The sequence below is a fragment of the Sebastes fasciatus genome, chromosome 22 (genome assembly GCF_043250625.1).
Source record: "Sebastes fasciatus isolate fSebFas1 chromosome 22, fSebFas1.pri, whole genome shotgun sequence".
Classification (NCBI taxonomy): Eukaryota; Metazoa; Chordata; class Actinopteri; order Perciformes; family Sebastidae; genus Sebastes; species Sebastes fasciatus.
Genome location: NC_133816.1, coordinates 25,160,399 through 25,183,558, shown reverse-complemented (window position 1 = coordinate 25,183,558; position 23,160 = coordinate 25,160,399). Strand labels below are relative to the sequence as shown.

The window sequence follows — 23,160 nt, the reverse complement described above, 5'->3', positions numbered from 1 at the left end:
GAGGAAGTGCCAGGTACTGCACACACACACACACACACACACACACACACACAGACAGAGTGAGAGTCCGCTCTGAGGACGCGACCGCGGGATGAACTCTAACTGTTTTCATAACCCTCAAACATTCATCTGGCAACCTTAAACAAACGCTTTGTTCCGACCCCCGCCTGAACCCGTCACCCTCCTCCCAACCTCCAATAAACTCTCTATCAGCTAGTAGGGATTTATTTTCCTTTTTTAAAAACTAAACATGGATCCATCACCCTCACATGAACTCCTCCTCGCTGATAACAAACTTCCTCTTCTTCTCTCATTAATTCAGTGATTTTTTTAATTTGTTCAGAAACATAATGTCCCTCCTACTGTTCTGTTTTTAATAAATAATGACCAGATGATGCATGTTATGTATACATTTCAAACTAAGTGGAGAAAGTGCAGAATAACAGCGACTCTGACGTGACCTCGTCATGACCCAGTTCTCAACTATGAAGTGAAGGAATGAGTTCATGCTACTGGCTGAAATATGAACCTGAAGACAGGTCAGATCTGCTAAAAGATTTTGAAAAAAGACGCTGCAGAAGTTGCCTGAGAATCTTCACGTTTTTAAGTTTTCTTCAGTATCACAGTAATCCAGTGATAGTTCTCTCTACATCCACGAGTACACTGCAGACAGGCACTACTAATGGATAATTCAGCATACTTTTAAAGGTGCCAATTTGCCAAAATGGAAACAAATATAGGTTGAAATAGCGGGGCTCAAGTTGTAGCCTGCAGCTAACTCTTAATCTAGTCATTAGATGATTTAGTTTTAGAGCTTTAACAGATTAAAAACAACCTGACTTTGCGTTCAGTGTTCTTCCTGGTTTGTATTAATGGAAGATAAGCTGTCAGTTAATATTAATAATTCAGTTTTTCATGAGCCTTAAGTGAACTCTCAGCCTGCTGAAGAGAACGGGATGTTACAAAGTGGGAGTTCTGGAACGTTCAGCTGCCAAACATGTAAATACTTGCTTCTGATTGAACTCCTCGGCCTTGTTTGACCCCCCCGCTGTCTCAGCAGTAGTTTATTTTGTAACACGGAGGAGTCGGGAGCGTGAACTGACGATGACCCGGTGGTGAGTCTGCAGACCGGTTCAGTCGGGGGTCAACAAAGTGCTGCGGGATGTTTTCAGCACACTGAGCTGAGATGTCAGGATCGTCCTGCTAGGCTGGGAATTTAAGGACAACAACACCAACACAGCTACAGACAGAGTCAGCGCTGCAAAACTAATTGATGGAAATTTACAGGAATAAAATGGAAATATAGGAGTTATTTCCTCAGGCTGTACTGACCATGGCAGATAAAAACAAACCTTTTACTATATCATAAGCGGACATAATGCATTAATTTGCCAAATAAATCCTTTAATTTGCAAAATAAATACATTAATTTGCGAAATAAATCTTTTAATTTGCCAAATAAATAATTTTATTTTCCAAATAAATATATATTTTTTCCAAATAAATCCTTTAATTTGCCAAATAAATGTATTAATTTGCCAAATTAATACATAATTTTGTCAATTAAATCTTTCAATTTGCCAAATAAATAAATAATTTTATTTGCCAAATAAATCATTTAATCTTTTAATTTTTCAAATAAATGTATTAATTTGCCAAATCTTTTTATTTGACAAATAAATCATTTAATTATCATATTTGAATAGATCGGTATCGGCTCGAGTAAAGCCTCGGATCCTTTCTTTACTGAGCTCTACTGTGTTCGTCCTCTCCTCTCGTTTAATGGCAGTACTTTAACGACTTTAACGCTAACATGAAACCTGTCTGTTGTCGGTGTGTGTGTCTGAACTCGGCCGATGCCGATGCTCCGCTCTGTAACACCGCTGTACAGTCAGAGTGTTTTTGTAGCTGAGTGATGCATTAAATAAAACAGTTGCCAATTTCAGAATTCATCCATTCAATTTCAAATTGATTTTCAATTCATGAATTATTAATTTAGTGAAAAACGTCCCAAAAGATTTAGGAAGCAGAAAACCCTCCCGATGGAGAAGCAGCGACTGATGCAATAAAGTATGTTTCCAGGTGTAGACGGAGGTGCTGTCAGAGTGACGGGGGCTAAAGGCGCCGCTCCGTCACACGACTACAAGGTAAACTGCTTTTTCACGTTTTATTGTTTTTGAGTTATTTGGTCTGAATTCAAACACAAATCAGCGTCACATTTCCTGTTCCGTTCTCTTCAACCGGAGCTCTCGTGTCCTGTTCCTCCTCCCCTCCCGTCTCCAGGTGTGTGCCACCTACATGGACGGCTACAGGGCGACGGCAGTGTGTCCGGTCGGAGGTCCGAGAGCGGCAGAGAAGGCCCGACGGACCGCAGACAGCATCGTCAAACGGTGTGCAGGAGAAAACGCTCCCTGTGGGGAGGATGCTCTCTAAACTTGATGTGTATTCCTGAGATTAACTGGTGTGTTTGTGTGTAGGACGAAGCGTATACTCAAGCAGTTAAAGCTGGAAGATTTCAGCTCCGTTAACGTCCAGATCCTCGGAGCCGAGGACACCTACGGTCCCAACGCTCGCAGCAAGGTAACGTTAACGCCTGTTGTCCCAAACACTCCTTCTCTTTTAGTCTCACCGATGATCTCAGGGTCTGACTGAAAGACCACCTCTATCACCGCATCTATCTCCTCTTCTGTCTTACTGAAAGACCACCTCCTCCATCTATCTCCTCTTCTGTCTTACTGACATGACCTTTTAAAACCAACACATAACATCTCACGGTCACCTAGAATTCGCCCTAAAAGCATCCCCTGCTTTATGGTCTATCTGACTCTAAATGGGACCATCATTTACTGAATGAACATCATGCTGTACTGAAGAAGACTTGAAACTAGCGATTGAGACCATAAACTCATGTTTACAATGTTTACTGAGGTAATAAATCATAAGAGAAGTAGAAGCTCATTGTCTCAGAGACTTCTATACAAGTTTAAGGCTCTTCAGCATTGGCTTCCCCACTGATGATGATGATGATGATGATGATGATGATGATGATGATGATTGATAGAATGAAAGGAATCTTTACTTCCTGTTATGTTTCTTTATTTATAAACATTAAAAATGAGACCAGACTTTGTAAAAACTCCCTTCAAACATGTTCTATAATTAAACAGAACATCTTTAGAGGATTGTGCTGGAAACACGGAGGTATGAGCTTCTGTCCATCCGTCCACCTCTCTGTCTTCTGTCTTTAACACCAGATCCAGGTCGGGGTCGGACTAAAGCCTGTTTCACGCCTCTAAACTCTCCCTTTATCACTCTGTTTACTCTAATCTCAGTTTCTCTTTCTCTCCATCCCTCCATCCGTCCAAAACGTTCTCTTCTACCAGAAGCAGGTCAGGGTCGGAGTTAAGCCTGTTTCACGCCTCTAACCTCCCACGCTTCTCTCTTTTATGCTGTTTCTTCCCACTTCTTCTTCCTCTCTCTCTTCCTCGCCATCTTTCTCCTCTTCTTGTTCGTTTGATTTGTATTGGAGGCCACGGGAAGTTAAACAGGAAACAAACACAAGAGTTGATCAGAGTTTTAACAGTTAATATTTGGATGAATTGTGTGTTATCAGGGCTCCAGAGAGGCAGTGATCTGGATGGCCGCCCACCACAAACAGAAGAAAGCTCTTGAGCTCTTCGCCAGAGAAATCGCTCCAGCAGGGACCGGCATGGGTACGACAAACACAAGCTTCTTCTTTTAACCCTCTCATTCACCAACGCACTGCATTAAAATCTGCCTTTATGATGATTAATATACTTTATATAAACTGTGAAGACAGTCGGACAGCACATTTTAAGGCGTCTGTAGATTTCTCCTAAATTCACCAAACGTTACCATTAGATAATGCCTCATTTGCATATTCAAAAGTAATATTTCAGAAATCTAGTAACACAAAAAATAATTGTCTTAATGTCAGTAATCAACTGGGGAAGTTTCATGGTGATATCTATTAACGTTTTTTTTTGTTGTTTTTTTTACCCCATTCATTCAAAATGTATGAAATTTGTCAAAAGTTTTTTCTCAGACTCTGAGTCAGAAATCTCCACTTCAGCAGCACTTACATCCACCAAACTTTCCAGTTTCATTCCTCTCTATATGCTAAAGGTTTATATAGAGGGGTTTGTTCATGCAACATTCATAGCCTGATTTATACAACATTTTATTCCTAAAAACATGGTTAAAATGGAATTTCTTTATGGCTTTTGACAGTATTATAAAAAGCAATATCCAAAATCCCCTCTGTAAAAACCTTTGACTCCAATATGTCAACAAAATGAAACAAGAATTTTGAACCTGACTATATCCATTGTTCAGATTTCTGTTCTGGAAATGTATGAAAATTAGCACATATTTAATAAGATAATGCTTCATTTGCATATTTAAACATAAAATTTCAGAAAACTTGTAATACGAAAAATAATTGTCCTAATGTAAGTGATCAACTAGGGAAGTTTCATGGTGATATCTATTAGTTAATTTTTTTACTCTATTCACCTGTAGTGTCTTCAAAATGTATGACATTTTTGACCGTTTTTTTCTCAGACTCTGAGTCAGAAATCTCCACTTCAGCAGCTTTTATATCCACCAAACCTTCCAGTTTCATTCCTCTCTATATTCTGAAGGTTTTTACAGAGGGGTTTGTTCACATTTCTGTTCTGGAAATGTATGAAAATTAGCACATATTTGATAAGATAATGCACCTGCATATTTAAGCATACCATATCTATTCATTTACAATTTATATTTGCAGTCATATTCCAAAGTCCCAGTTTGATTGATATCCATTAGCACACTAGCTTGTGCCATTTTATCTTTGCACAAAATAGTAAAGTGTGTTGTATACTAATTCAAGTGGACATTTTGGCTCAGATCAGAAAGAAAGGCCCAAAGAAAACTCAATATGTAGAGCCCAGTTGTGCTTACGTGTCTAAAAGCCTGAAATATGTTTTAATTAATGTGGTAAACTTGTGCTTTAAGGAGCGAAATATTCTGCAATATCTCCTCCTCCCCACACACAGTAAAGATTCCTAGTTACTGCAGATAAGGAAGTCGCTGACCTTCTGAACCAGATGTTTATGGTGACTCGTTCAAATGGACCACACACACACTGAACTCTGTGACTCCTGATTCATGCTGTTGAACTGTACGTAGGACAGGAAGCTGAACTCAGACCAGCTGCTACACCTGCTAAAACTACAGTGGGGTTTTTAAAGGTTACTAGAAAACTGAAGCTTCTTTCCTCCTCCTCTCTTTTTCCACGCTCACAGCTCCCGGACTGACCGGCATCGCGGGCGGACGACCCCGAGTGTGAGTTGAAAATGTGCCCGTTTATTCCCTGAAGGTGTAACCTCGAACTAAGAGAAGCTTCACATAAACAACAGTTTTATTGTGGGCTTCTGTTCCTACTGATTCTACTACTACTACTGCTACTACTACTACTACTACAGCTGCTGCTCCTTCTGATAGTACTACTACTGCTACTACAATTACTACTACTATTGCTACTACTACTGCTGCCTTTGCTACTAATACTACTACTACCACTACTACTACTACTACTACTGTTACTGCTACCACTACTGCTACTATTACTACTACTATGACTACTACTACTACTCTTACTACTAATACCACTGCTACTACTACTACTACTACTACTACTACTACTACGACTACTACTAATACTACTATTACTACAACTCCTACTGCTACTTTCCACCCAAATACCACTTTCTGTGTAACAACTTATAGATTTTAAAGGTTCATTCAGTGAAAATACTATTTCTGTTCAACAGGTTTGTTTCACCCAAATACTACTCTCTCTCTCTCTCTCTCTCTCTCTCCTCTCTCTCTCTCTCTCTCTCTCTCTCTCTCTCTCTCTCTCTCTCTCTCTCTCTCTGTGTCTTTGTTTAGCAATGCAGTTCATCTGTCTGATATACATATAAAGCATTTCTTCTTTCCACCTATTCAGGAAAATTCAAATGTACCACTTTTGACAGTATTACAGTTCAGCTTCCAGCTTTTCTAGCTTAATGTATTTCAGCTCTTAGCTTCTTCAGCTAACGCAGTTCAGCTAATGCAGTTCAGCTTTCAACTCTGCCAGTTGTACATTTCATCTTCTAGGGTTTTCAGCAGTGCAGTGCAATGCATTTGCGCATTAACATTTTTCGGCAAGTCATTTCACATTTCTGCATTTTCAGCTATGCTTTGCAATAAATTTCAGCTGTCAGCATTCCCACGCATTTTCAGCAGGAAATGCATTTTCTAGTTTCACTTTGTTCTTTCCAGGTCTCCTGTCCTGAAGCCGTTTTTCTTCTTACACCCCAAATCTGAGCTGAAGGTGAGTTTTTATTCCAGCTGCTAAATGTTTATCAGGAAGAAATAAAGCTGTTTTTTAAGACATTCGAACAAAGGAAGAACAAAGAGTGACATTTTATAATAACCATCATTTATAAATGGTAAATTAATAGTTAATTAAACTTAGGTAGTATTTATTTTACTGCTAAAAAACGATTATAATTAAATGTTAATTAAATTTGTTATTAATTATTAGTAATATGATTTAAGTTATTTTAACAATTTATTGTTGCAGACATTCTGTAACATTTGATATACTATATATTTGTTAATGATTACAAAATTATTCATAAACCTGAAAGAAATGACTTGTAAAACATCTATAAACATTACATAGATAGATATTTGTAACACTTTGTTAATGGTTAATTGATAGTTGATTAAACTTGGTTAATAGTTATTTTATTGTTAAACAATTAAATGATGTTTACTAATTGTTAGTAATGCTATGATTTGTTATTTTATTATTAGTTTGTTAGTTAATAAATTATATATTGTATCATTGCTGATAAGAGACGATAACAATTACATTCTGATTACATTAGTAAAGTATTAACAGTTTATTGTTGCACACATTATAACATTTTATATACTATATTAAGTATTTGTTAGTGATTACGAAATGATGTGTAAACCTTTAACAAATTGTTAAACATTACATAGATAGATGGACCAGAAACCAATTATTAATAATTCATTAAAGTATTAACTATCTATCTAAATAATGTTTACAGATGTTTTACAAAGTATTTATTAACCATTTAACAATTTATTATAATCGTCAGTTGTAACTTTATAATCCCAATAATGTTTATAGACGGTTTACAAATGAGTTATTAACATTAACAAATTGTTATAAATATCTATCTATGTAATGTTTATAGATGTTTTACAAACAATTTCTTAAAGGTTTGCAAATAATAGCTTAATCCTTAATAAATAATTATATATATATATTTATATATAGTATATCAAATGTTATAATATGTGCAACAATAAACTATTAAAGTAACAACGAATTAGTAAACATTATTAATTATTATTTTGTTGTTTGTTAACAGTAAAATAACTATTAACTAAGTTTAATTAACTTTAATTTACCATTTATAAATGATGGTTATTATTATTTTTTATTTTTTGAAGTTTAGCTGCGTGTGTTCAGACAAGATTTAACATTTGAGAAGTTTCATGTTTATATTTCTCAAAGTAAAGTTTGGATAGTTCCGAACAATCGGTATGGTTGACGTCTGTGCAGGTGGACGTCCACGTCGGTGGAGAGCTGGCGGAGTCTTTCACGGAGGCGGGGCCAGACACACCTGAGCAGGAAGCCCCTCCCACCTCAGCACAGGACCAACCTGATGCAGGTAAACAAGTTATGTTACGCCTGAGAGTGGATTATCAGTTCCAGGGTCCTTGAGGGGGCTTGAATGATCGTTGAGGAGGTTAGAGGAGCCCATATGGTCTGTAAGGGATTACAGAGGCCCGTGAGGGTCTCAAATGGTCCTTGAGGAGTCCTTGGGCCCTTTGGGAGCTCTAAAACCTCCTGGGTCCTGGAAGAGGTCATAGTGGTCCATCAGGAGGTTCCATAGGGCCTTCAAATGTTTCCAGGGATTATTGAGTGGGCTTCAGAGGTCCTTGAAGAGGCTCCATTTGTTCTGGAGAAGGTTCCAGGGGTCCTTGAAAAAATTGCTTGAGTCCTTGAAGATGTTGTAGGGGATCCTTGAGGGACTCAGTGGTCCTTAAGCGGGCTCAAATTATGTCAGGGGGATTCCAGGGTTCCTCAAGGTGGCTTAGATGGACCTTGAGAAGGTTCAATGGGTCTATGAAGCGGGCTCAAAAGGTCCTTGAGGAGGCTCCGGAAATCCATGAGGGGTTTTCCAGTGGCCCTCAGGAACTCAAACGAGTTTAATTGGTCCTTGAGTGGGACGCAGGAGTCCTTAAGAGAGCTCAAATGGTGCTTTAGGGGTTCCAGGTGTTCCCAACGGGGCTCGGGTAGTTCCTCCAGGAAGTTCCAGGGTCCTTGAGGGTGCTTGAATGATCTTTGAAGAAGTTTCTGGAGTCTTATAGATCCAGCACCCTCTGTGAGTTCCTGCAGTCATTCAAGAGAAGGAACTGGACAGAAGAAGGAAATGATTTATTGATCAATAGACAGTTACTGACGTCTGCCTACAGAGGGCGACGTCTTCCCATTCACCTCCATTCATCACAACAACAAACACAGAGAGTGCTGTCTGCTCCTGGGGAGGACAAGCTGGGCCACTTCATCCTTTCACCAACGCTGCATTCATACGGTCCCACACACACACACACACACACACACACACACACACACACACACACACACACATCCACATCTTTTGTCCCCCGTTAGCTGGTCTTTAGTCTGAATGTGTCCCCGTAGGTAGCCCAGGTCAGGAACACACACACAGCGGAGATCAGGACGCTGATTGAATGCTGTGAAGAGACTCGACTCCGTGTTGATGACGTTCCTCTGACGCACTAAACTGACGTCTATTTCAAAAGACGATAGAAACTGAATTGTAGCACACAAACAAAGCAAATACATTTACTCAAGAACTGTACCTGAGTACTGTTTGGAGGTACTTGTACTCAGAGTTGGGTCAGATTACTTTGAAATCAATGTAGATTCTAGCTAACTGATATTTCAGAGCCGTGGTCGGGGCCGTAGATTGTAACTTACTGATATTTCAGAGCCGTGGTCGGGGCCATAGATTCTAACTTACTGATATTTCAGAGTCGTGGTCGGGGCCATAGATTCTACTTATATTTCAGAGCCGTGGTCGGGGCCATAGATTGTAACTTACTGATATTTCAGAGCCGTGGTCGGGGCCATAGATTCTAACTTACTGATATTTCAGAGCCGTGGTCGGGGCCATAGATTCTAACTTACTGATATTTCAGAGCCATGGTCGGGGCCATAGATTCTAACTTACTGATATTTCAGAGCCGTGGTCGGGGCCATAGATTGTAACTTACTGATATTTCATAGCCATGGTCGGGGCCATAGATTCTGCCATTAGCTGAGCCAATGAAACACACATTTGAAGGATGTTCTGGTGTCCTGCTGTCTGTCCAGGACTGCCCGGTGGACCACACAGCTACAGACTGGAGGAGCTGGCCTTCACCAGGAGCGGAGACAAAGGAGACTCGGCTAACATCGGTGAGAAACTCTTCAAAGATAAGCGGAGGAACAAGTTAGCGAGTTAGGAGAGAACGTCGATACAACTCTCTTGTCAAAGATGGATAAATTAAAGATGGATAAAAACCTAAGAAGAACACCAGACTGCATCAATGAGAAGTCAAAGACGAGTTTTCTCTCCTCTCTTTTCTTCAGGAGTGATAGCTCGTCATCCCCTCTTCTTCCCCTACCTGAAGAAACACCTGACTTCTTCTGTGGTGGAGGAATACTTCTCCCACCTCATCCAGCCAGGAGCGAACGACGCCGTCACACGGTGAGTCAACAAGGGCAACACTTGGTGGGAAATAGTGGCGGGACGTAATTCTCTATACAGGAAAAACCCTGGTGTAATGCTGCATTCATGTGGTGTCGAAATAATTGGAAAAAAGAATTCCCGACTGGGAAAATGTACAGGAGCGCCCCCTCAAGTCGGAACAATAACTCGGAAAATCTGCACAAATTTTGGTACACGACTTGCCGAGTTGATGTCAAATTACGCAGAATCATCAGACGAAAGTAAATGTTGTAAAACTTTTTATGAATTCAATTATTACATATAACTTTCTACGACTTTCTTTCTCGTAATATTCTGACTTTATTGTGTAAATCTCAGATGTTTTTTCCCTCAATGTGGACCTAATACTCCGTAGTACATTGTCTCTTTGTCCCTCACTGCATTAGACTGATATACTATATACTTAGACTATAAACTGTGTTACCTTCATCACAATGATCACATGTTTTGCGGATCCAGACAGATTTTTTGAAACATTGAATGACATCAGGTCTAAAATGTTATTCCTTCATTTAGTGTAGAGATTTCAAAAGTGGCAGACAAAAACAAATACTCGCCTGCCACGGTGGCAGGATGAGAACAAGTTGAATATCAGACCCTGATTACAGTATAATAAAGGTACATTCTCTGTACTGGTACAGAAGTTATTCTATTTCTATTTAATGAAATCACGTATTAAACCACAACAGTTTCTTCTACTTGTCTGTCTGTGTGAAAGAGAGGATGTTATTGTGTTGCACTTTAACTCCTCCACCCAGCACTCAGAGATCTCAAAACACACTCAGCGACTTTGCTCGGTGTAATCACGATCAGACGTCGGCCTTCAGCAACGAGAGCAGCAACTCACCGAGAACCAAGACGCTCAGTCTGCGGGTTCACAGATATTAGTCTCACACACAGGAAACACTGCTTGCACGATATTCAGACTGTTGGAAAACCACACTAACTACCCCACGTTCTTCTACTACTCAGGATTTATCTGTCCAACACGCCAGTACGACTCCTCACTTCACGCTGCAGCTCAGTTTGAACCCAATGTTTTAAATCACAATAAGTTAAATCCCCTCCTATTTGACATATTTTAAACTTTCTACAACCTCTTCATTAATATATCACTACTGACTTTTGGTGACTCCATTTAAAACCCATAATGTGTTGTCTCTATATTTAATCTGCTCAAACCTGTTTTGAGGTATAAATCATTGAGATATTTCTATATAATTACAACCGGGTACAGATACTGGGGATGAACTGCAGCCTCCACGACATCTTTACAAGATATTTGATGTATGAAACTGTCGTTGGAAAGTTAAATGTGCCATATTGTTCAGTTAGAAATGTTTTTCATCATCATTTCTATTTATGATCACTTTGATACCGACCAACTTTACTGTCTTTCTGAGGTCGTAGCGGCTCAGTTTTAAAGCTAGAGTGAAGATACTGGTATCACTGATGAATCCATCGGTACCAACCATGTCATACTAGCTGGTCATGAAGGAGGTTAAATAACATCACAAACTTGCGCTAAATTTTGGCGAGGAGAAACTGTCATGTCCATTTTCAAAGGGGTCCCTTGACCTCTGACCTCCAGATATGTGAATGCGTGGGGGATTTTGTCAAAATAATGTCCAATAAAAACGAAAAAAGTCTGAAAATTGTCCAAAAAGTGTTCGAAAAAAAGTCACAAAAATGTTTTTTTTTTAAAAAGTCAAAAATGTCCAAATAAAAGTCTGAAAAAGAATAAAAAAAAAAAAGTCTGAAAAGTGCCCGAAAAAAAAGACAGAAAAAAGTCACAAAAATGTGCGAAAAAAAGTCTGGAAATTGTCTGAAATAATGTCCCAAAAAAAGTCCAGCAAATATCCGTAAGAAAGAAGAAAAGAAGAAAAGTCCGATACTAGTATCATCTGAAACTAGACAACCTGATGAATCCATCGGTACCAACCATGTCATACTAGCTTAATTCATACACAAACAGGAATGTAAAAATAACAGTTACGTGCTGGAAATAACCAGGCGCAGTAACTTCCTGAAGTTAGGTTTTTAGATTGTTGATCAAAAAAATCTTTCTTGACATTTTGTAGTCTAAAACATTTACTGAAAAACATATAAATAAACTAAATATTTTTGGGCATCTGGACTTTTGGTTGAACAAAACAAGACATTTGAAGATGCGATGGCCATTGTTATACCTCCGCGCCGGCGACAACTGTTATGTTTTCAGATTGCTTGTCTGTCCGTATGGACGTAGTGATGAACGGACACAACAGTTGTAAACTGCAACTTGACTGGTAGGAGGCAGTAATTCCAGTTTGACTATATTTTTGAGGTTTTATAGACAAAACGATTATCGATTAATTCAAATTTACATTTTGGGAAATACACTTATTCCAACATCTGGTTGGTGTACAGGAATGCAAAAATAACAAGTTATGAAGAGTTATGCGCTGGAAATAACCAGGCGCAGTAACTTTCCAGTCTAAATTAAGATTTTTTTTTGGGATTGTTTATCCCAAAAAAAATCGAAGCAGGTTTAAAACATAAGCAGTTTTTTTGACAAAACATTTATTGCAAAACATGCAGATGAATCAGTCCTGAAACTAATTGTTTGTTACGCCTCCTAAAGCTGCATCGCGTCTTTATTCTGCATGCTGTTTGTTGTCTTTTAATTGCAGAACATTTCACAGCTGTTTGTTATATTGTGTCCAGCAGCATAACTGGAACAAATCCCATTTAAAACATCTTAACCGTGTTACCGTCTCTGTTTCCAAACCCCACAAATACCACACTGACAAAGATTTAACAGAGCGCTGAAGTCACTGCGGTTCAAACCGGCATACAAAACCACAACTGACTGAGAGAAACCAGGAACACAACTTCCACTGAAACCAAGACACAACACCATAAACATTACTGACTGTCATAACCTTCCTCCGAGGTTACCGCCCTGTAAGCACCAGCAGCGTAGGCATAACACAAGACGGGGGGGGGGGTTGTGTTGTAACATCTGGAGGCACTGGATGGACGTATTGATTTGATCTCCTAACAGACAAAGACAAGCTTTCTGCAAGATCACAAATACCCTGAGGCAGCTGGCAGGAGGTGAACCATCAGAGCCTTATGGGAGCTGGATGAGATATCTAACTAAATGTCCGGTGCAGTCGTAGATATGATTTTTAGGTGGTAGTGGGCTCAGTTTTAAAGTTTGAGCGAAGGTACTGGTATCATCTGAAACTATAAAACCTGATGAATCCATCGGTACCAACCATGTCATACTAGCTGGTCAGGAAGGAGGGTAAATAACGCCACGTGTGAATGTGTGAGGGCTTTTTTCCAAAACAATGTCCAATAAAAAGTCCCAAAAGTATCCCCAAAAAGTCAGAATTTTTTTTTTGTTGTTGTTGTTTTTAAGTTAGAAAAATGTGCGAAAAAAAAGTTTGAAAATTTTCTGAAAAAAAGTCCCAAAAAAGTCCAGCAAATGTCCGAAAGTAAGGCAGAAGAAAAGTCCGATACTGGTATCATAGTAAACTATAAAACCTGATGAATCCATCAGTACCAATCATGTCGTACTAGCTTGTTGTAAAGGAGGTTAAATAACGCTCCAAAGTTGCGTTAAATGTTGGCGAGGAAAAACTTTAATATCCATGAAATTTTGTTCCAACATTCATGGTCCTGGAGGATGAATCCTACTGATTTTGGTGATCTTTTATGAAATATCTCAAAAACTATTCGATAGATTGCCATGACATTTGGTCAACTTGTCCTCCATCCATTGACTAAGACACGTTGAGACATGTGAAGCTTGGTTTTTAATTCTGAAAGTGTTTACATGTCATACTAGCTGGTCATGAAGGAGGTTAAATAACGCTCCAAACTTACACTAAATGTTGGGGAGGAAAAACTGTCACGGCCATTTTCAAAGGAGTCCCTTGACCTCTGACCTCCAGATGTATGAATGTGGGATACTACAGGAAATGACATCACAGCAAGTAAAAAAATACCAATGAAGGCCCATCGTTGAAAGGGTTAAAGATGGTGAATGAGGTGTTAATCTGCAGGTATGATGGAGGATTCTTTTTTGGAGGGAAACACTTGAACACGTGTGCAGCCCGGCGGACATGTCTGAGGGGTGACTCAGCGCTGCGGCGACGGCGGCGTGTTAGCGATTAGCGTAATGAAGAGGTGAAGGCCGTAAAGCTTGCTGACCTGCGTCTCCTCTCACACCCCCGAAACGCCTCCCTGCCGCGAGGGGCGCTTCATTAGTGCACCTCCACCGCTCGTTAAAGCTGCAGGAGGCACGCACACACACACACACACTTAACTGCTTACAGACACACACACCCATTACCTATGATCACGTTTGACCTTACAACCCCCCCCCACTCCCCCATTTGTGCAACTGCAAACATCTACATGCACAAACACACACTCATTAACATGTGCAATAAACCGCCATACCAACACATGGTGCCAGGCTGTGTGTGTGTGCATGCATGTTTATGTTTAACCGACATTGTAGGGACATTAACCTGTTTACACAGTCACGTTGTGGGGACTCGCCTTCCACACGGGGACAAGACGCACGTCCCCGTAACGTAAATCATTATATTTTAGTGTGAGGACTTGGTTTAGGGTTAGGGGTCTGCAACCTTGGAAAAAATCAGTGGAAATTAATAACTGTTTTTTGTTTACATTTTCATTTCTATTTATCATTTCAAGAATAAAGTCATAACATTATGAAGTAGTAATTTTACGTGTTATTTTCTTTTTTTTTCTCGTTAAGTTATGACTTTATTCTCGTAATATTACGACTTTTTTTCTCGTAAAGTTACGACTTTATTCTCGTAATATTACGACTTTTTTTCTCGTAAAGTTATAACTTTATTTTTGTAATATTACAACTTTTTTTTCTCGTAAAGTTGAGATTTTATTCTGTAAATCTCAGATGTTTTTTCCCTCAGTGTGACCCTAATACTCCGTAGTACATTTGCACTGACGTTGTCATGGTTACGCGTGTGTTTTTTTATGTGTGTTTTGTAGATACACTCTGCCGGGGATCCACGGACTCAACTTCGTCCTGCAGAGTTCACTGGGAGGGGGAGGGGTGGCGTCTCTACGCAGCGACCCACAGGTAACACACAAACAAACACACACACACACACACACACACACACACACACACACACAGCACCGACTCTCCACTCTTTCTTCACTTCCTCTTTCTGAAGTCTCTCTTTCATCACCTCGTCTCTCCCTTCCGGCGGCTCAGCAAGGGGGAGTTGAGAAAGTTTCTTCTGATTGCAAACTGCAGCCCAACAGGCAACAACAGCTGTCAGTGTGTCAGTGTGCTGACTTGACTATGACTTGCCCCCAAACTGCATGTGATGATCATAAAGTGGGCATGTCTGTAAAGGGGAGACTCGTGGGTACCCATAGAACCCATTTACATTCACTGATCTGGAGGTCAGAGGTCAAGGGACCCTTTGGAAATGGACGTGACAGTTTTTCCTCGCTAAAATTTAGCGTAACTTTAGAGCGTTATTTAACCTCCTTCATGACCAGCTAGTATGACATGGTTGGTACCGATGGATTCATCAGGTTTTATAGTTTCAGATGATACCAGTATCGGACTTTTCTTCTGCCTTTCTTACGGATATTTGCTGGACTTTTTTTGGGACTTTTTTTCAGAAATTGTTCAGACTTTTTCGCACATTTTTCTAACTTCTTTTCGGACAATTTTCAGACTTTTTTCGGTTTTATTGGACATAATTTTGGACAAAAGCCCACACGCATTCACATATCTGGAGGTCAGAGGTCAAGGGACCCCTTTGAAAATGGACATGACAGTCACGACAAGCTATGACCTGACCTGAGTACTTCACTGCTGAAAGGAATGAAAGAAAACCGCTAACCAGCCCTTTGTCCTCTTTAACACATTCTCCTTCTTCTCTGTAACCTTCCTCCTCCTCCTCCTCCTCCTCCTCCTCCTCCTCCTCCTCCTCTCCATCCCTTGTTCAGACGCTCCTGTAAAGTTTTTTACCGCCTCGCTGGAATCCACAGCACATCAAAGAAACACACATGCTGCTCGGCACACTCACAATGTGCCGACGCACACACTTCACACTCGGGCATTGACCCATAAAACTCCAACACACACACACACACACACACACACACACTTTATACAATGTGTAAATTCAGACACATTATGGTGGAAACACACATGTTGGTCTCGTGGGAACGGACAGAGTTTTTATACTTGTTTTCATCTCCCTCGTCAGGGTAAAGCTTACGGTCAGATGCTGCTGGACCTGGAGCTGAAAGGACTGCCTGACCTGAAATCACTGGTGAACTGAGACAGAGTGAGTTAATGAGGGCGGGAGCTGTGGGAGCTGGAGACCATAAAAACATTTAACAACAAGGAATGAAAAGTGAAAGTGAACCGGTGAGACCTTTTACTTCAACAGAAACACAGACGGATCATTTATGCATCATGTAGAAGATATTTCTTAGGACGTCGGGTCATGTCCTCAAAACCTGACGAACACATTACAGTAACCGTTGAAGTTCTGTTCCACGCCGAGAGTCAAGTCTGTTTTACTCATGCAGCCCACGACCACAGATTAGCCTCAATAATATGAGATTTAGCTCAGATTCACACTGCAAACCAAAAGAGAGCTTAGTCGACTAGTCGACTAATCGGTCGTTTTGGTCTTAGTCGACTAAGATTTCTTTACTTGATTAGTCAACTACTCGGTTGTTTTGTAATGTAATATCCACTACAAGTGAAGACAGTTCCTGTTTTCCATACAACCTCCTCTGTTTGTCAGTAATATGAAATACGGGGAGCTCATGTTAAAGGGTCGAGTAAAAAGAGGTTTTCTATCCTGAAAGCTCGGGCCGGTTGTGGGTGAAGGGAACATTTTTGGGGGTAAATGTCGACGTTGCCCCTCAAAGTCTGGACTCGGGCTCCATACCGGCTTCAGGGGAGCTGACCTCTGACTTCCTTAAAAAGGAGGAGCGGTGGTTTGGGTTTCCTTCGGAGGGTAAACAAAGTATCCGGAGTAAGAGACGCTCTAGTGAGACATCAGAGGAGACGCCGGCCTCAGGTTCGAACAGGCGGGACGCCTGGTTTCCCCCGGCCCATTCACCTCAACTCGACCCGGCTCCGATGTTCACCGCCCCACAGGAATGTGCGTCTCCTTCCACCAAACCGGCTCTCTGGCTTCCAGTCTGTTTATCCATAATTGCAAACAGACTGAAGCTGCAGTCAGAGTCGCTCCACAGCTTCCGTCGTGGCTGAAAACTCATCTCACCCACCTCCTCTGAATCATTTCGCCCTCTCCCAAATCTTCCTCCTCATGCTGCTGCAGTTTGCTCTCATCAGTCAAGAAGAAATCCGACTCTCTTTGGATCTCCAGCTCGTTCCTGCGTGACGACCATTTTGAGTTCCAGGAAAACTGCCGTTGAGCCACTGTTGCTCCGACCCTTCACCTTGACCTCTTTAGGACTTTGAGAAGCTGCTGATTTCTGTTTATTTCTTGCTGTTGGATTTGTGAGCCTCTGCTAAATGCTAGAAAGTATTTTCCTCAAGCGCTTGAGCCCAAACTCAGAACAGAACCACATCAGACAGTCTGCCTGGAACAATAACCAAACAATGGTCTTCTAAACAGACGTACAAAGAGTTACACGCCATTAAACCAGAATAAATGACAGCAACACAAATCCTTCCAGACGTGAATTGAAAGCAGAGTTGCAAGAGTGTAAATCAGACCAATAAAACCAATCGCATGGGAAAAATAAAAGTATATCAGCGCGTCTGTGGGATTTTAAAGACGACACTGAAGTGGTCAGATTTGAAGAGCGAGGTGTTAAAATCAAGGCTGTAAATTCCAGCTCATTTCCTGTTTTTATAAAACCCCCAAATTAAAAAAAAGAAGCAAGCCGTGATGTCATGTGGAAACGCACTCACATCTTCATGAAGTTTGAGAGCAAAGCTTTCGGATTCACACATCTGTCCTGCATATTGCAGCCTCCCACGACTCCGACCGTGTGATTCCCAAGAAATATTTTTGCGTTCATTAGTTGGTGAAACACGTCAACGCTTTCCAGCTAATTGTTAACGCAACCCCAAAAATAATGTGTCACGACTGTTTGATGTGATGAATGCGTCGGAAAGGATATCCGAGAAATTGTTATTCATTTTTCAAGCATGTTTTAGTAATTTAGGATGCTCTGCTTTGTTTTGGATAAATATCAGACATTCTTTCAGGAAATATTTGGGTCTAAACACAAGTTTTGAGAATCAGAATCAGCAGGAGTTGTTGTGGAGCCTCGCCCAGACATTTAACGACCGTCCCAGCCTCCTGACCTCATCTGAAACATCCTGATCATCGTTTTCATTTCTTTAAAGTAGCAGAAGAGGCCACTCTAACCAACATTAAGATACGTCAACTAGTAGACTAATGGTTTGCTCCTGAGTAACGGTTTGTGTGATTTCTTATGAAAAAGTTATTTCTCCTTTTTCATTCGTTTTCCTACGAATGTGCAGCAACACGTGTCAATTTCCGTTCATTACATGCATAACGTCTTCTCAAAATAAACTTCCGTCTTCACAGGAAAGAACTTCCTTAGTTTCAGGAAACAAACCTACTTAGTTAGGTTTAGTAACAGATTGTGGTTTGGCTTAAAATATGTGCCTTTATTTAAGTACACAAGTTTTGTCACAAATAAGTCAATGTTAACTTCTGGCCTCACACGGGGCACCAATAATGGTCTCCTGGGCGAAAGGACCGGTGTTTTTTGACCCACCCATCCACCCCGACCTCCTCCTGACGTGGCATTCACCGCTCTTTATACTTCCTGGGTCCTGAATACGTGAATTACACACAAACTGGTTTCGTGGGATATACGGGAATATAGGTATAGCTGCGAACAGTGTATGAGAACAGCTTGTTTGAGTCCAGATTATTTTTAGGTGTCCAAAATCCGTTTTGCTGCTGCCCCCGTCCAAACTCTACAATCTACTGTAGGTAATACACCGACTATGGAGAAGTATCTCATACAACCACACTGAGAAAACCCAGAACTATCCCTTTAAATCAACCAATAGAGACAAAAACAAGTACCAAATTCTTTAAGTTAAACCAGTTAATGCTCTTGGACAGGCTTGCAATTCTTTAATTAAGGCGTCAACGGCATAATGGGTTGTAAAATATATCAAATTTTTCAACTGACATCTGTTTTCCAGCATCAACAACACTTCCTCTCATGCTCTAGCTGCCAAAAACGGAGCAAACATTAAGTTGTTTTCCGTAAGAAACATTAACGTCATCCCTTTCACGGATAGATGAATCAATGTTACATGTCTGGAAAGAGCTTGTTTGATGTTCTTACTGATATTTCACGTAACATACACATGGACGATCAGTCGTCTTCTTCTGGGGCAGCTAAGAGTTGACGTGCCTTGCTCATGGGTGGTTTATTATTACTATTATTATTACACCTTTAGATGCTCCACCTCCAGCCGGGATTTGAACCACTTATTGTCATTTCTCTTTTCGCGTCTGAACCAAACTGTTCAATGCATTATTCAAAATATCTGAAAACAATGTTGTGTCTCATTTTCTGATGACGTTTACGGGACTCCACCATCACTGTGTTGATTCTGTTAACCACTTCAGTTTTAACATTTTATTTCTCTTTGTCAATTCCATGAAATGACGGATGATTAAAGTCATAGAATCAGAAATCTGTTGTAATTAAAGATCTTAGACGACTCATGTTGTAGAAAAGCAGAAAATCACTGAATGCATTTAAAGAGTGAGTTGACTTGTGTATGATTTTTGTAGATACTAAACTGAAGAGATTAATAATTAAATATTTTCATGAACAAAGCTTCTGTTTAGAGTTAATGTTATTGATTATCTCTGTGTATTGATGTGTCTTGTTAACCAGTGAAATCACACAGGAAACCGAGCAGCAGAAGGTGTTGACACCATTAAGACAGAAACCTCAATGTGTGTGTGCGTGCGTGTTGAAGTGTTAATGAGAGCTTTAAACCATTTGTTTCTTTGTTTACATTTTCATTTTATTTATCATTGTTGTAGATCTATGGTACGACATTGTAGTATTAGGGCCACATTGAGGAAAAAAAAGAAATCTGATATTACGAGAATAAAGTCATAAGTTTCTAAAGTAGTAATTTTACGTCTTATTTTCTTATTTTCTTGTAAAGTTATGACTTTATTCTCGTAACATTGTGACTTTATTCTGTAAATCTCAGATGTTTTTCCCTCAATGTGGCCCTAATACTCCGTAGTACATTGTCTCTTTGGCCCTCACTGCATTAGACTTATATTCTATATACTTAGACTATAAACTGTGTTACCTTCATCCCAATGATCACATGTTTTGCCTAAAATGGCTCTTCTGATAGTAAAGGTTGCTGAGCCCTGCTCCAGACAAACCTGCTGTCAACAATAGAAATGAATAAACCTTAACTCATTTAGCTTTAAACTGGATTCTTTCTCAGTCTAGTTTCTGAAAAGAGACGTGACTGTTAATGAGCAGCACCAACTAAATCCAGTCATCTCTTCTGTGGAGGCAGAAATCTGAAAACCTTGAAGGAATAAACTCAAAATAAAAAGGAAAATGAAGCCTCCACTAGAGGGGAGATGATTTGGGCGAACTGATCCTTTAATGAAACACAAACTTGTTTTCCCACAAACACAAAAAGCGGTTGAGCGTCGGTCTGACGACGAGCTGAGGATGAAGGATTGTGATTAACATTCATCACATGCAGACAGCATGGGAACAAGTGTTCATTAATCAGTGGGAAAGCTGCTGAATCGTTTGTCATGACGTCGTCGCCTTTGTGCGACTCATTCACCTCCCTCCCTCCCTCCCTCCCTCCCTCTCTCTCTCTCTCTCTCTCTCTCTCTCTGTCATGGAGGATAAAGGGAGATAAATGACATATCATCACTCATTATTCTTTTCTTTTTATTCCTCTTTTGTCTGCACACACACAAACAAACCAGGACTCCCAAAGTTTGACTGTACAAGAGCAGAAAACATCCCTCGTTAAGACCAACGTATAATTATCTCATCTTTAGATTTCTGCAGACTTTTTCCAGCTCGGTCAGCAACCTTTACATTCAAAAGACACAGCTTATAGTCTATATTTAATATACTGCTATACTATATAAGTATCTACTGTAGTATATAAGTCTAATGCAGTGAGGGCCAAAGAGCAAAATACAAATATTACGCAAAAAAGTTGTAATATTACGAGAATAAAGTCATAACTTTACGTGAAAAGAAAGTTGTAATATTACGAGAGTAAATTCAAGTTATGACTTTATTCTGTAAATCTCAGATGTGTTTTCCCTCAATGTGGTCCTAATACTCCGTAGTACATTGTCTCCTTGGCCCTCACTGCATTAGACTTATATTCTATATACTTAGACTATAAACTGTTACCTTCATCACAATGATCACATGTTTTGCGGCTCCAAACATATATTTAATTATTTTCTTTGCCTAAAATGTCCCTCTTGAGAGTAAAGCTTGAGCCCTGTTTAGACCGATTTGGGTGTTTTTGTGTTGCTGCAGTATCACCTGTGAGCAGGAAGTTAATCCATCTTTTGTCTGGAATAAACTGCAGGTTTTATCCTCTAAATGTTTCCTCCCCAAACGGCTGGAGAGCATTCACACACACACACACACACACACACACGCCGTCCTCTCACGCTGTCAATCAGCACCGTCTTCACTCAGTCGGGGTCACATCGACACACATCTCATCCTCCTGCAGTCATTCAACACCAGTCAGCGGGGGGGTCCATAATCTAAACCCTTAATCCCCCAAAATCCTCCTCTTCTTCTTCTTCTCTTTTAAAGAAGAAAAGGCAGCAGGGGGGTGAATGAAGTTTGTTAAAAGCAGCTTCAGTCCTCAATGTAGCGAACCAGTGAATTACCCATAATGCTCGGGGTGTGGCGTCCCTCCAGCAGCATTGAGACGGTTGGACTTCCTGTTCTCTTCTTCATCTTCGGCTGCATTGTGATGAAGTATTAGTTTTCTATCCTTTGACCATCGCCAATAGACGAGGAGCCTTTCTGTTGGATTTTCTTCTGGTTCAAAATCAGAATACACATTTATATATTATATATTTATATATCTGTTACTTATTCGAACTCGGGAACGACTAACTGGGAACGATGTTGGAGCTCTGCTTGGATGGACAGAACTTAACTGAGTAGTTTCTATCAGACAGGAGGAACATGGACTTTGTAGCTCTATAGTGAGTGTTAGTGGAAGAAGACATGTCAGGCTTTAGGTCGCTGACGGTCGTCTCTGTTTAAAGCTGAGTCTGCAGTTCAGTGTGTGTGAAGCCATTTGGTGGTTTTGGGGGAAGATGAACCGCTGTGACCTCAGCATTGCTCCGTTTGAGTATCAACCACTCGCTGCAGAGTTCCCATGATGCTCCACACTCACGTCTGTGTGTGTGTGTGTGTGTGTGTGTGTGTGTGTGTGTGTGTGTGTGTGTGTGTGTGTGCCTGCCTGCCTGCGTGCGTGCGTGCGTGCCTGCGTGCGTGTGTGTGTGATTTGCTGTGGTGGAAATTCTGAGTGCATTTGGTTGGCTTAGTGTGTGTGTGTGTGTGTGTGTTGTTCTTCTATCTTTGTGGGGACCGGTGTTTGAGTTCAGACCTGCAAAGTAACCGGCATTACCACGGTTTATAACACGGTAGTGTTGAATACTCCGTTCTGATTCTGGCCGCGGTCGGAGGACGCGGGGGAGACCGTAGCTTTGGTCTCCAGGACCGGAGTCTCTGCTCCTCTGCTCCTCTGCTCCTCTGCCTGCCTTCACTCACACACCGCGCTCCTTCTCTCTCTCTCTCTCTCCACCTCTCACGTGCATGCTGCTCACTCCACACTGCAGAAGAGTTAGTTTAGCTCTGAGAATATCTAGTGAATGTTCAGTGGACGTTTGTGCAGAAATAACTGCTGCAGCTCCTCCAGACCAACAGAGGTTTCCCGTGTCTTGTGAAGTGACGGGGCTCCGCAGAGAGAAACATTATCGTCTCTGACCAAAGCTCCGGCGTCTCCCCCGTTCCCTCCGGCCGCTCTCTCAATTCAATTCAATTCAATTTCAATTCAATATGCTTTATTAACATGACTGTTAGGTGAACAATATTGCCAAAGCGTCAGTTCAATAATAAATAATTTTTTTTTTAAAAAAAGAACAAAATAAAAACAAAAACATATATA

The 23,160-nt window shown here is 40.5% G+C and overlaps 1 protein-coding gene across 1 annotated transcript in view; it reads left to right on the top strand.

The window, feature by feature from the left end:
• LOC141761007 (uncharacterized) overlaps positions 1–19,786 on the top strand; it is a 23,840-nt gene extending 4,054 nt beyond the window's left edge. Inside the window, exons 9-20 of the mRNA XM_074624192.1 lie at positions 1–13; positions 2,083–2,147; positions 2,284–2,390; positions 2,478–2,580; positions 3,614–3,713; positions 5,310–5,349; positions 6,331–6,382; positions 7,655–7,763; positions 9,497–9,580; positions 9,755–9,872; positions 14,931–15,021; positions 16,172–19,786. The exon at positions 1–13 is cut by the window's left edge and continues 184 nt beyond it. Coding sequence (XP_074480293.1) covers positions 1–13; positions 2,083–2,147; positions 2,284–2,390; positions 2,478–2,580; positions 3,614–3,713; positions 5,310–5,349; positions 6,331–6,382; positions 7,655–7,763; positions 9,497–9,580; positions 9,755–9,872; positions 14,931–15,021; positions 16,172–16,246 — 957 coding nt within the window. The 3' untranslated portion in view covers positions 16,247–19,786. The remainder of the gene's footprint in view (positions 14–2,082; positions 2,148–2,283; positions 2,391–2,477; positions 2,581–3,613; positions 3,714–5,309; positions 5,350–6,330; positions 6,383–7,654; positions 7,764–9,496; positions 9,581–9,754; positions 9,873–14,930; positions 15,022–16,171) is intronic.
• The last annotated feature ends 3,374 nt before the right edge of the window (positions 19,787–23,160 follow it).